Raw genomic sequence first — 12,912 nt, forward strand, 5'->3', positions numbered from 1 at the left:
ACAGGTTTATATAGTAATTTCCTTCTGGGCCATTTCATACCAAGTCAAGAAGCACCATAAAATAACCTGTTTTGAGGAAAAGCATTGCATGGGCTGCAAGTAACACACTTGCGTAAGTCTATTCACTCACCTGTCATTATAACAGCACTGCAGTGTACTAAGAGGAAATTGTCATATTTTCACTCTCTAAAGGCATCCATTTAAACAAATTTGTCAGCTATTGCTGCAGATGCTTTTGGGATAATGTTGCGTTAACGATTCAAGCTGCTATGTGCTGCCTCGGGTGGCAGTGATGGAGCAGGTTCCGAATCCCCAATTCATCGTTTGCTTTTTAATTTCTCCAATTTCCAACTTTCCCACTCTTACCCTGTCTTATTTGTTTCTTATAGTATGGAGTATACTACCAACCATCACTACCCCTTAAGGTACATAAAATGTCTAATTTTCCTTCCTCGTTTTTTTTTGTGGGTGCGTTTAATTGATGTCTGGTGCCTTTTTTTTTTTTTTTTTTTAAAGCTTTTCCATAAAACATGTTACAGCCTCTGCATAAACATTTTTAAAAGTCAAATAACTTGGATATACACCGAAATCTACTGTATGCCTGTTGAATGTCCAGGATCAATGACAAACTAGACAATTAAAACAAACTGACAATTGAGTACTGTTAAAAAAACACACACAAAAATGGTAAGTAGATGAAATGTGTCTTCGAGACACAATGCTTAAATTATAAAGGAATCAAGATTTCAGTAAGTAGCTAATTAATCCTTAATCTTTGGTCCTTGTAGATTCCCACCCAACAAGTGATAATGCCTCCATCCTCTCAGTCATCCCCTCCGCCACCACCACAGCAGCAGCAGCCGGAGAACAACTCGGTCATTCAAAGCTCTTCTCTACCACAGGCACAGGCTGCAACTCAACCGTTACAGGTGAGAGCATACATATGCATTCATTCATTATTTTATTCCACTCCCTATTTTGCTGCCTACATTTCTCACACGCCATTATTTTTGCGCTTCTCTGTGATTCTCATTACCATGGCTTTTTATCTTCTGCTTGTTTTGTCATCTCTGCATGCTGATCACTTCCTGCATGACTTTTAGTCTTGGGCCAGTAGTCCAAATTCTTTTATCCTGTCTCCACCGCCCAATGCAGAGCATCTATTCTTCCTTTATCAGGCATCTTGCCTCTCTGCACTGCAGGTACTCCGTGCATTGTATCAATGTGTGTGGTTGGGTATTTGTGGTTTAGGTTGTAACATTTTGGCTCCAACTCCTTACTCTTTTTTTTTTTTCTTTTTTCTTTATTGAAGGTTGAGTAAAAAATGTAAATAAATTAGAAATGCAACAATTAATCAACAACTAATCAATGATCAAATTAATTGACAGCTATTTTGATAATCAACTAATGGTTTAGAGACTGTTAAAGTTGAAATTCCAAGAATTTTTACAATTTTATCTTCTTAAATTAATATTCTCAGACTTCTGTAGTCCTCCATAAAGGCAGACTGATTGTTTGTGTTTCATCAAAATAAGACATTTTCATCTGTTCTTACTTTGGAAAACATGATTAACAGTTTTGCATTTTCTTTGACAAACCAGTAGCAGAATCATAATCAATTTGTTTGCATTCTCTGATGTCAATTTTTTTAAAATTGGATTGGGCAATCTGATTCATTGATTAATCCAGAAGATAATAGACAGATAAATCACTTGTTAGAATAATTGTTAGTTGAATATATGAGATAATAGTTTAGTGTTATTTCTTGGTTACTTTTTACCACCATCAGACATAGCAAACATACCATGTTGTGATAAAAAAAAATTATAATAATGTTTTTTTGTATATAACGCTAATTGGATAGATACTGTAATCATCATATTAGGAAATTATTGTTTTTGGGAGAAATATTTTGTATAAATAATATAAAAGTAAGTCCCTACTTGGTATTGGTATCGGTAACTACTCAAGGGTGGAGTTCTCATACTGGTATCAGTCTAATAAAAAGTGATATCAAACATACAGGTAGTGCAGAATTATTTGGCAAATGGATATTTTGACCACATCATCCTCTTTATGCATGTTGTCCTACTCCAAGCGGTATAGGCTTGAAAGCCTACTACCAATGAAGCATATCATTGATGTGCATCTCTATAATGAGAAGGAGTATGGTCTAATAACATAAACACCCTATATCAGGTGTGCGTAATTATTATACAACTTCCTTCTGGCAAAATGGGTCAGAAATTAGATTTGACACTCAGAAAAGTAAAAAATAGTGAGATGTCTTGCAGACGGATGCAGCACTCTTAAAATTGCCAAGCTTTTGAGGCGTGATCATCGAACAATCAAGCGTTTCATTCAAAATAGTCAACAGGGTCGCAAGAAGCATGTTGAAAAAGCAAGGCGCAAAATAACTGCCCGTGAACTGATGAAAATCAAGCGTGAAGCTGCCAAGATGCCACTTGCCACCAGTTTTGCCATATTTCAGAGCTGCAACATCACTGGAGTACCAAAAAGCACAAGGTGTGCAATACTCAGGGACATGGCCAAGGTAAGGAAGGCTGAAAAACAACCACCACTGAACAAGACACACAAGATAAAACGTCAAGACTGGGCCGAGAAATATCATAAGACTGATTTTTCTTAGGTTTTATGGACTGATGAAATGAGAGTGAGTCTTGATGGGCCAGATGGATGGGCCCGTGGCTGGATCAGTCGAGGGCAGAGAGCTCCACTCCGACTCAGATGCCAGCAAGGTGGAGGTGGGGTACTGGTATGGGCTGGTATCATCAAAGATGAGCTTGTGGGACCTTTTCAGGTTGAGGATGGAGTCAAGCTCAATTCCCAATCCTACTGCCAGTTTCTGGAAGACACCTTAAAGAAGTGGTTACAGGAAGAATTCAGCATCGTTCAAGAAAAACATGATTTTCATGCAGGACAATGCTCCATTACACGCATCCAAGTACTCCAATGCGTGGCTAGCCCGAAAAGGTCTAAAAGAAGAAAAAATAATGACATGGCCTCCTTGTTCACCTGATCTGAACCCCATAGAGAATCTGTGGCTCCTCATCAAATGTGGGATCTACAGGGAGGGAAAACGGTGCACCTCTCTGAACAGTGTCTGGGAGGCTGTGGTTGCTGGTGCACGCAATGTTGATCATGAACAGCTCAAGACACTGACAGAATCTATGGATGGCAGGTTTTTGAGTGTCCTCGTAAAGAAAGATGGCTATATTGGTCACTGGTTTGTTTTTGAATGCCAGAAATGTATATTTGTACATTTTGAGTTGTTATATTGGTTTCCCTGGTGAAAATAAATAAGTGAAATGGGTATATATTTGTTCTTTGTTAATTTGCCTAATAATTATGCACAGTTGATAGTCATCTGCACACACAGATATCTTCCTAATATACTAATAATAAAAAAGCCCCTCTCCAATTTACAGAAATATTCAGCTTTGATATTTATGAGTCGTTTGTGTTCATTGACAATATAGTTGTTCAATAATAAAATTAATCTTCAAAAATACAACTTGCCTAATAATTCTGCGCACCCTGTAACTAGAAGTAACACTACACACACGCACACATACTCCATTCTCAAAATTCTTTAATTTAACTACTGCAACATAAATGCCAAGACAAAACACCAGAGTTAATGGCGAAGTGAGGTTTACCGTCTAGTGTTGTGTTTCAGGCCTCTGCCACTCAGTCAACATCAGCTGAGCAGTCAACAGCGACCTCCTCTCTTGTGCCGCCGTCTGTGGAAAGGTAAGCAGGAGAGATTCATACTTTCAGAATAGAAGCAAGTTATCTTGTACATTTGTCTTACGGTAATGTCTCTTTTTCAGCTGTTTGTCAGACGCAGCTTCAGGTCTAAGTGACGGCAATGAGGGCTCCTCAACATCAGGAGGCCGCCACGAGGGCCGCTCACTGAAGCGGTACCAGCGACGGTCCGTCCGCAGCCGCTCTCGTCACGACAAGGGCACCAAGGCCAAACTGAATGTTATAAGTGTAGGCTTCTCAAATCTTATTCCAGATTTGTTTGTTGTTAAACTCCTTGCTGTGACACTAATTGAACGCAAATTTTTTTTTGTAGATCTCAAATGCAGGAGACAGAGTGGCAGAGTGCCAGCTGGAAACGCACAACAGGAAAATGGTGACTTTCAGATTTGATCTTGATGGTGATAATCCAGAGGAGATTGCACAGATAATGGTAATATATTTTTCCTTTAAATATTACTTAGAAATGTATTGCTGACTGATTTAAAGAAATAATGTAATTGCGATTTTATTTTTTGCCCTAAATATTTAATATATAGATTTAATATGCAATTAGTATTTCAAGGTCGTTCTCTACTGTGTTTTTCAACAAACACAAGTAATTCATCTTAATTACAATGAACAATATCATATCTATTATAGTGTGAAGGCAAATGATGCATCAATGGGCTCGTTGCACAAATCCACTACTTCCTGAACTCAATACCACTCCTTCATTTCCTGTCTTTCATGATTGGACAAACTGATTAATCCAGGTGTGCCTGACCTCAGTAACCACAACGACAATGGAGTGGTACTGAGTTCAGGAAGTAGTGAATTTGTGCAAAGAGCCCATTAATATGAAAGACAGTTTATTTACTACAATTACAGGTCTAAACTTAGTAAATATTTTGAGTTTTCTTTCATATTTCCAGTCTTGTAAGCGTTTACTACAACATAATTCTGCCACACAGATACAAACATACAGTATTGAAACGACAAGGTTAATTCCTTTGTTGTAGACTCAAGTCGTGTCTTTCAGATCAAAAAGTGAATATGAGACTAATATTCAGAATTCCAGATTTTATTTCATGATCTTTACATCTAAATGTATTGAACAACTCAGGACAGAGAACCTTTTGTTTGAACCCACCCAGCAGACATGATTAAATTAACTTCAAGTGAATAACATTTAATATTTGGTGGTGTAACCCTTACTTGCAATAATTGCATCAAGCCAGCGTTGACCTCACCAAGCTGTTGCATAATTCATTTCAAATGGTTTTCAAGGCTTTTACTGCCACCTCTTTCTGTTCTTGTTTGTTTCTGGCGGTTTCTCCCTTCAGTCTCCTCTGCAGGGTTTTTCCTGGATCAAAATGAGGCAGAGGTGGTATCATCCTGACTATGATGGGTGACTACCGATACCAGTTATTGGTATCGGTGCCAATACCAGTCTTATTTTAAGATATCGGTACTCGCGGCGGTGACCTATACCATTATCAGCTGCACTCCTGCAGCCATTTTACGATCAGGGACTAGAAATGAGAAATTATATGAATACAAAGTTGCCATTGATTGTTGTCACTTTTTAACTACAATCATTAAAAATTCATCCACTAGCACTAAATTGTAAATATAGTTCAGCGTTGTTGTAAAATACTATTATGTTTATTGTATATAGTGTGTTTTTATGACTTTTGCGATGGCTGGAGCGCCACCTCTGGAAATGGGCGTGTGCAACGGTTGCTCCATGATCTGTTTCTTCTTCGGTACATTAAAGTTTTAAAAAAGTTTGTTTTTTCTTTGTTTGTTGCTTCAAGTCTTTCCGGTGCATTGTTGTTGATATAGCGCCTCCATAATGGCGCAACACTACAACTGCAGTTAAAATGCGTTGCTGCCAAGCTCAATCAACACAGCTGGAGTGCTGTGTTGAGCGATATCAGTGGCTCAGGCTGGAGGTGGTGTGCAAATTAGGTGGAGGTGGCCGCCTTTTGTTCACTGGAAAAACCCTGTTTAGGATTTAAAATGCAGGCTCCATCCGGTTTTGGTCTGGTGCTTGACTTGGTCAGTCTAAGACCTTCCACTTTCCCCCCCTGATGAAGTCCTTTTTTTATCTTGGCATTGTGTTTTAGGTCATTGTCTTGTTGCATGATGTAGTTTCTCCTGATTAGCTTGGATGCATTTTTCTGTAAATTGCCAGACAATTAAAAAAAAGTAACTTTTTTTATACCTTAGAATTCATTGGGGGATGTAGCGTTGTGGCAAGGACCTGTGCTGGACACTCAAAGGGCGCAAAAAAAGAGTTCAGTTCTTATGCAAGCCCTGCATCTGAGTCTCCTGATGCTATGGCATAGCTGCATAAACACAAAAGATGACAGCTGGAACAACACAAAATACACAACACACATTTATTTCTTTTTTTACCTCACGAGGCCAAAACGACCCAACATGTTTGATAGTAGCCTCATGGTCTTGTGAGACCAAAAATTCCACAGTAGGCTTTAATTATAGTGTTGACATCTTTGCCTGCTCTGAATCGCTCTGCTCCGCTCCCATTGACCATTCAGTTAGCATCCTTTGCAGTTTACGTTTTAACATATTGCAATCATATTGCAAATAATCGTTTAATCCTACTTGTGTTTGTTGTCTACCTCTAACAAAATTGGGATTTACTTATGTTTGTTTGCTGCTCCAGGTTGAGAGTGAGTTCATCCTGGAAAGTGAGCGAGAATCCTTTATCGAGCAGGTCCGTGAAGTCATTGAAATGGCTGATGAGAAAGGAGAGGGCATGAAAGAAGCCTTTCCTCAGGTAATTTGATCGTTTTTGTTGAAAATGGACAATCATAATGAACTAATGATTGAAAATGTATATTATGTTCATTGACAAGATAAATGTAAAGAAATTCAACATAGACATAAACAAATTCCATAAATATACAACAGAAAGGTTGTAGGCAGAAGCAAAAACGTAACTTAATTTTCTGTGCCTAACCCTCTAGCACTACAAAACACAAGAAATAAACAATTCAATAATTATGAAATTATGAAAAAACGCACCAAATCAAAATAAAGAGTCACCTCAAGGCTCTCCACGGCAATGTCTAACCTTGCACGTAACCTCTGTGGTAAGGAAAAACTCCCTACTGCATTTTAAATTAATTTGTCAGTACTGTAAATGTGGCAGTTTGTCGGAGATTTATCAAAGTAAAAAATTGTGTATTGGTAAAAAAAAATTAATTTTTAATTATCAGGTAACGGGTAGAAGCTCTCCAATGCCCCAAAATGACAATCAGCAACGTAAACCTAATTTATACCATTTTATAATTTTGGGATTGGTGAAAAACTTAAGCTACATCGAGACTCATTCATTAGTTGGTGTAACAATGCATACGCATCTTTTAGATAAAATTTTAAGATTCTAATCAGTTTTCGTTACACCCCTAGCAGGTAGTTAAAGGCCAGATTGACACTTGCCGTGTCCAATTCCAATGTAATCCCTATTTTTCACAGGCTTTATCCGATCTGTTCATTAACTACAGTAGCTGTTCACTCGCATTGGCAAATATCTGATAAGCATCTGAATTTAATCCACATTTAGAAGAGGCTTGATTGTGATCTAAAGGTAGTTTTTATTTTCCTCTGCTGCCATGAGTCATAAGCCACTTGATAGGAAAAACATCTAAATGCTTTCACTCAAACCATGCAGTGTAAATCAAACCAAATTGTCATTTAAGTTCTTCACCGGGCTCATGTATGTAATTGTTGGTCTATCCACAGATGACTGAGCTTCAACAGCAGCCAGAGCTTTCAGTTCCCATGCTGCCTGGTACACAGACCTTTCTCGTTCCCATATCAATGTGAATTTTTTTGCCACTTTACATCTAGCGTGTACATATTCCCACAGGAATCTCGCCCAGCACTACAGCCCAGGTGGTGCATTCAGCAGGACGAAGGTTCATTGTAAGCCCAGTACCGGAGTCCCGTTTGAGAGAGCAGTTTTTTGGTGCGCCTTCGGCTAATACCTCTGTTGGTGATGAGCCTGGCCCAGGTACGACTATACAGTGGTGTCATGACTTAAGAGTGCTCCAGCTAAACAGCTTTTCCAAATTATGAGCCGTTGCTTGGGCAAAATGTGTGTTATAAGTTATCTTCAGATACACTTGCACTGTAGTAAGGTAAAAAATAATAATAAACAAGCAAACAATACAATTATGTAAGTAAGACACTGCGGTGCCGATTCGCATTCTGCCATTTATTGAATGGGACTTTCAAACACACAAGTAGGCCGCATTTCACACTCAGACTTTTATAAGACCACACCTTTTTAAGGCACAAATCTGACACAGGAATCTTAGTTACAGTAATTACACTTTGTAAAATTTGTTAACTTATTTGGTTTCACTTATACTCCTTTATTATGGTTTTATACAATTCAGTGCTATTTGTCTTAAACTGCGTTATTAATATCAGTGACTAGTCGACTAGCTAAATAAACGTTTGTGGCAGCTCGGACTGATTTATCGTTTTGGAACCGACATTGAGATCTCAGACATGAATTCGAGACTGTCAAAGCTGCGGTTGTGTAAAGGGCTCCCTCAGGCTCACCAATCAGCGGCATGCCACAGTGGACAGACACACTAACCAGCTCTTAAATGGTTTGGGGGGGGGGGAGAAAACACCGCATCTATGTCACGCTGTCGCTGATTAACCCGGAAGTCTTCAGTCCACCAGTCGGTAGCACGCGTTGGCACAGCTAAATTTGCATATGGCACTGATAAAAGTCGCTTGCCTCAGCGGCTTGGCTGGAGGTAAAACGTTGCAGTCGGTACCTGGGGACTATATTTACTTCTGTAAACACTGCAACGTGATGTCGTTTTGGGTTCACGGCACTCGATGTGTGCTTTTTGCACATGCTAGTCACATCACGGGCGAGTTGCGTTCACATTAGTAGTCACATTTGTTTTTGTCATGTTAACAAGTAAATAAAAAGATTAGATTTAACAAAAAATTTGAATTGGGCATCACACCCTGCAATGTGACCATAGCCTTATATTCAAAGACAATTCTAATGCCTTTTTTTTTTTTTATGTACTTTTCCTGTAAAATACAACTATTGAACAAAATGATAAAAACTGACTTTGCTTTACAGGCATCTTACTTATAGAAACAATTTTCAAAACTCCTCACTCGGTTTAGTTCTGCCATGTGCACCACACTCCAACATTTGTTTGGGAGGCCCTGTGGAGGTAACTTGCTCTTAGATGATGCGCCAAAGACATACAATATGTTATTTTAATTTGCTTTGCTAAGTGTGCAAATTTCTTAAGACTCCTCTAACAAGTATCAAGCAAGTAAAACTACCCATAGTCTGTGTTTATCCACCTTGCCACTGACTCCAAGTTTGGCCGAGGTTAAAGGCCGCCACAGGAAATAAAACGTAACTTTTGAAAAAGTTAATTTTTTTAGCACTTTAAAGAGTTTAATCTCCAGAGTTAATGCTTTAAATTTGACGGCCCTAAATCTTCATTCAATCTTAATTTATTTTCAAAGAAAATGTACATTGTACAAAATGTGAAAAAAGGTTAAAAACTGTATTTTACTTAGACTTTTGCACATAATTGCATATTTATACATGACGGCAAGTAGTACAGTAGGTCTAGCCTTAACCATTTTAAAAACCTTAAAAAAGGACTGCCTCCCTCAGACAACCCCTTTGGTGTCATTGCATTACTACAGTAATAGCTTTTACTAGCTCAGTGGCCTAGTAGTAGAGTGTCCGCCCTGAGACTGGGAGGTTGTGGGTTTGATCCCTGTCCGGGTCATACCAAAGACTATAAAAATGGGACCCATTGCTGCCCTGCTTGACACTCAGCATTAAAGAGTTGGAAATGGGGGGGTTAAATCACCAAATTATTCCCGAGCGTGGCCCCTGCTGCTGCTCACCGCTCCCTCAGGGGATGGGTCAAATGCGGAGAATTTATTTTGCCCCACATAGATGGGTGTGACACTCAGTGGTACTTTAACTTTAATATTTTGATGAACGGTGTCACTGTCAATACTGTCATTTAAAAAAAGAAAGAAAACTGCAGCGTATAATGACCTATTATGATATTAAACATAATTTTTTGATAACAACATTTGTAGTTGTGTTTTTAAATTAGTAATACTATAACAATTAATATTACTGTAACAGTTTAAAATTAATAGTAAGCTGTTAGTCATGTGACAGTCACATGACCGCTCATAAGACGGAGCGAGACAAAATGACCAGTCAGCACACCTTCGGTTAAGCGGCCCCCTAAAAAGAAAAGAAAAAATGCTACTGCTATTTGGCAGCAAATGTCGATGAGGCCTGTATGCAAAATCTGCATAAGGACTGTAACGGTGTGGGATGGAATTTACTTCGTATCTCCGGATCTACCTGTATCTGAGGAACAATATCCCTCGCTCATGCACTGCTGCAAAGAGATGAGTTTGTCACAGAGTCCACGATTCGTTTACCAACTACTGGTACTATTAAGTCCATATGAAATCCAGAAGCGCGCCAAAAAGCAGGAAGCAGTTTATGCTACGGTAATGCTATCTGAGCTTGTCTCCGCAGCGTAAAAGGAGCGCATGCACGTCAGCTGCACACTTCACCCAAAGACGTGCTTTAATGGAGTGACAGACATTCAAATGCGCTCCGTCACACAAAAGATTATTACAAATGCAACCGGAGCACACAGTGAACAGATCTGTGACCATTAACTTCTAGACAGATTGGCTGTTGGTTTTCAGCGCAAGATAAGTCTTTAAAAAGGAAAAAAAAGTCAAAAATTAGCAACGGTATTACCGTATACCCTGGTGAAATGTGGAGACGGTAAAACTGTGTCAAAATTGGAATACTGCCCAACCTTACTTTCTACTCCTTTTTGAATGCATTGTGCAATTTGAGTATTTTGATCTTGTCTGTTTTGCTGTTCTTTCTATTACTGTATGTCATTCTCACATTTATGAAAATAAATAATTCATTTAAGGAAATCTTTCACTAATAAGCTCAATGCATATGATATACACCAGAAGGGAGAAGCCATGTTTACCACTGTTCGTCCATATGTAAATGCATGCAATATGATCACACATTTTAACAACAGTGATTCTTTTTCCAGGGCCCGCTATGACATTAGGCCTTTCTCTGTCTGCACCTTCTGGGATTCTGCAAGAGGCTTTCAGCAAAATGAGGCAGGATCATGCAGAAAAAGGTAGCAGCATGGTTGATCCTCCAAGCGCTGATCAGGAAGCTGGCACATTCCCATTTAGTGATGCTGGACTAGTCCCAAACACTCAGAGTGCTCTGGTTCCTTCCGAAGCGGTACCCTCCACTACTAGTTCCAGTTTCCCCTCTATCGGGCTCGTATCCACTGCAACACCTCAGACGCATCCCCCGAATGGAAGAGTTTCTCCTGCAACCGTATCAACTCAGTCTCAGATGCCACCTCCTGTCACCAGTGAGTCCCTTCCACCGGCCCACACGTCACATGAAGCGGCTGCCTCGCAGATTGCACCCTGTGTCAGTGTCCCCGCCTCCTCCTCCATTTCTGCACCAGCCGTGCCAACATCCGTCCCAGCTGTGCACATGTCCCAGCAGAGCACTAATACAGCCTCTGTCCCTGCTTCCGAGCCACAACAGTTTAACAGTGCTCCTACATCTTCCCAACCCATGAATTCAGCCGCACATGCATCTCAGCCATTGCCCAGCCAGAACCAACCCCAACCAATAGAGTCTGAGGGTGCTGAGGTCCAGACCAAAGCGGCGGGTAGAGATGATATCCAAGCCCTTGACAAAAAGCTGCGATCACTTTTTAAAGACCAGAGTGCAAGTTCCTCAAGCGCATCAGTGGATCCTAGTCAAAACACCGGGACCTCGTCCCCTCCCACTGGAACATCCTCCCCTCCTCCTGGTGCCGCTCTGGTTCCTCCCTCAAACCTCCCACTCACTTCTGGGGTACAGGCCGTCACTCCGCTGTCTATAACTACCCCAGGTCAGGGGTTAACCCCTGCAGGACACACCCAGACGCCTCCATCAAAGCAGAGGGCACAGGTTAGTGAATAATTGAGTATTCAATCAATATTATGCAAAATACAGGTACAGTACAAAATACACATTTGTGTGCCACAATATGTTAGGGTAATATTTGTGTTATAAGCGAAACTAACAAAGTCCTATATTCGTTTATAAGAAACTATCAACTTCTGTTGAATCAGTATGTACCAACATCCTTATCCATTTTGAAGAAGAGCATGATTTGTGCAACTGATATGCTATCTGTGCACAGTATTGATGAACAGACACACCACTATTAGTATTTGTGTATCCCTAACGAATACTACATTATGTACACAAATTACACTTTGTCAGGTTATTTCTGTAGATTCCTGTGTTTTTTTTATACAGTGCTATATTAAAAATGGATAACCATTTTTTTTGTGGAGTGGAATGGATTAATGCAATTCAAATTGATTTCAAACATTCATATATGCATGTTGCTTTTATTGTTAGCAATAAGGGGTGCATCGATCACAATTTTCTGGCTGATTACCAATCTCCGATCTTTTAAAAAGTCTGATATGCCGATCCCGATTTTTTTCATAACAAGCAGCATACACCTTTAGAGTTCCAATCTTATTTTATTGGAAAACATTGAACATGATCTGTGAAATAATACAAACGGGTTGTTCTAACTGCACATTAAGTAGTTCTCTCAAATAAAAATGAAAAGTCATCTCAGTAGAAGGGGCAGTGGCTGACTTTTTCAGAACTCTGAGGAGGGAGATGAGATTAGTGGAAAAGATTGGTTTATATTTAAGGGATCGGCCGATCAACGATCCCCCAAAATTAGGGAAATTGGGGCAGATCGATCGGTGCACTCCTATTAGCAATATTTGTGCTCATACCATAATATATTATTCCTTATTTGTTGTATGTCTTGGTAGACTTTACCTACTGGGTTTGACCAAGCTGTTACACTGCCCTCGGACAATTTACCCCCATTACCTGGTCCTAATCAGGTGATATTTTCTGTTTACAGTGGTACTGTTATTGTACTTTGGATTTTATACCCTTTTATATGAAAGGGTGTTACTATTTTATACCTAAGAGAGTAAATT

The 12,912-nt window shown here is 39.5% G+C and overlaps 1 protein-coding gene across 6 annotated transcripts in view; it reads left to right on the forward strand.

The window, feature by feature from the left end:
* Positions 1-12,912, forward strand: part of LOC147176414 (serine/threonine-protein kinase WNK1-like) — a 47,960-nt gene that overhangs the window by 26,638 nt on the left and 8,410 nt on the right. For 4 of the 6 annotated variants that reach the window (XM_086072930.1, XM_086072931.1, XM_086072933.1 and 1 more), the window contains exons 12-21: positions 390-425; positions 789-929; positions 3,701-3,774; positions 3,855-4,017; positions 4,103-4,219; positions 6,461-6,574; positions 7,543-7,591; positions 7,670-7,813; positions 10,914-11,845; positions 12,739-12,813. In XM_086072930.1, the coding sequence (XP_085929056.1) occupies positions 390-425; positions 789-929; positions 3,701-3,774; positions 3,855-4,017; positions 4,103-4,219; positions 6,461-6,574; positions 7,543-7,591; positions 7,670-7,813; positions 10,914-11,845; positions 12,739-12,813 (1,845 nt within the window). The remainder of the gene's footprint in view (positions 1-389; positions 426-788; positions 930-3,700; positions 3,775-3,854; positions 4,018-4,102; positions 4,220-6,460; positions 6,575-7,542; positions 7,592-7,669; positions 7,814-10,913; positions 11,846-12,738; positions 12,814-12,912) is intronic. The other 2 variants (XM_086072935.1, XM_086072934.1) reach the window with 2 other exon arrangements.

Source organism: Leptonotus elevatus, chromosome 4, assembly GCF_054856555.1.
Source record: "Leptonotus elevatus isolate MCC_2025b chromosome 4, RoL_Lele_1.0, whole genome shotgun sequence".
In the NCBI taxonomy this organism is placed as follows: domain Eukaryota; kingdom Metazoa; phylum Chordata; class Actinopteri; order Syngnathiformes; family Syngnathidae; genus Leptonotus; species Leptonotus elevatus.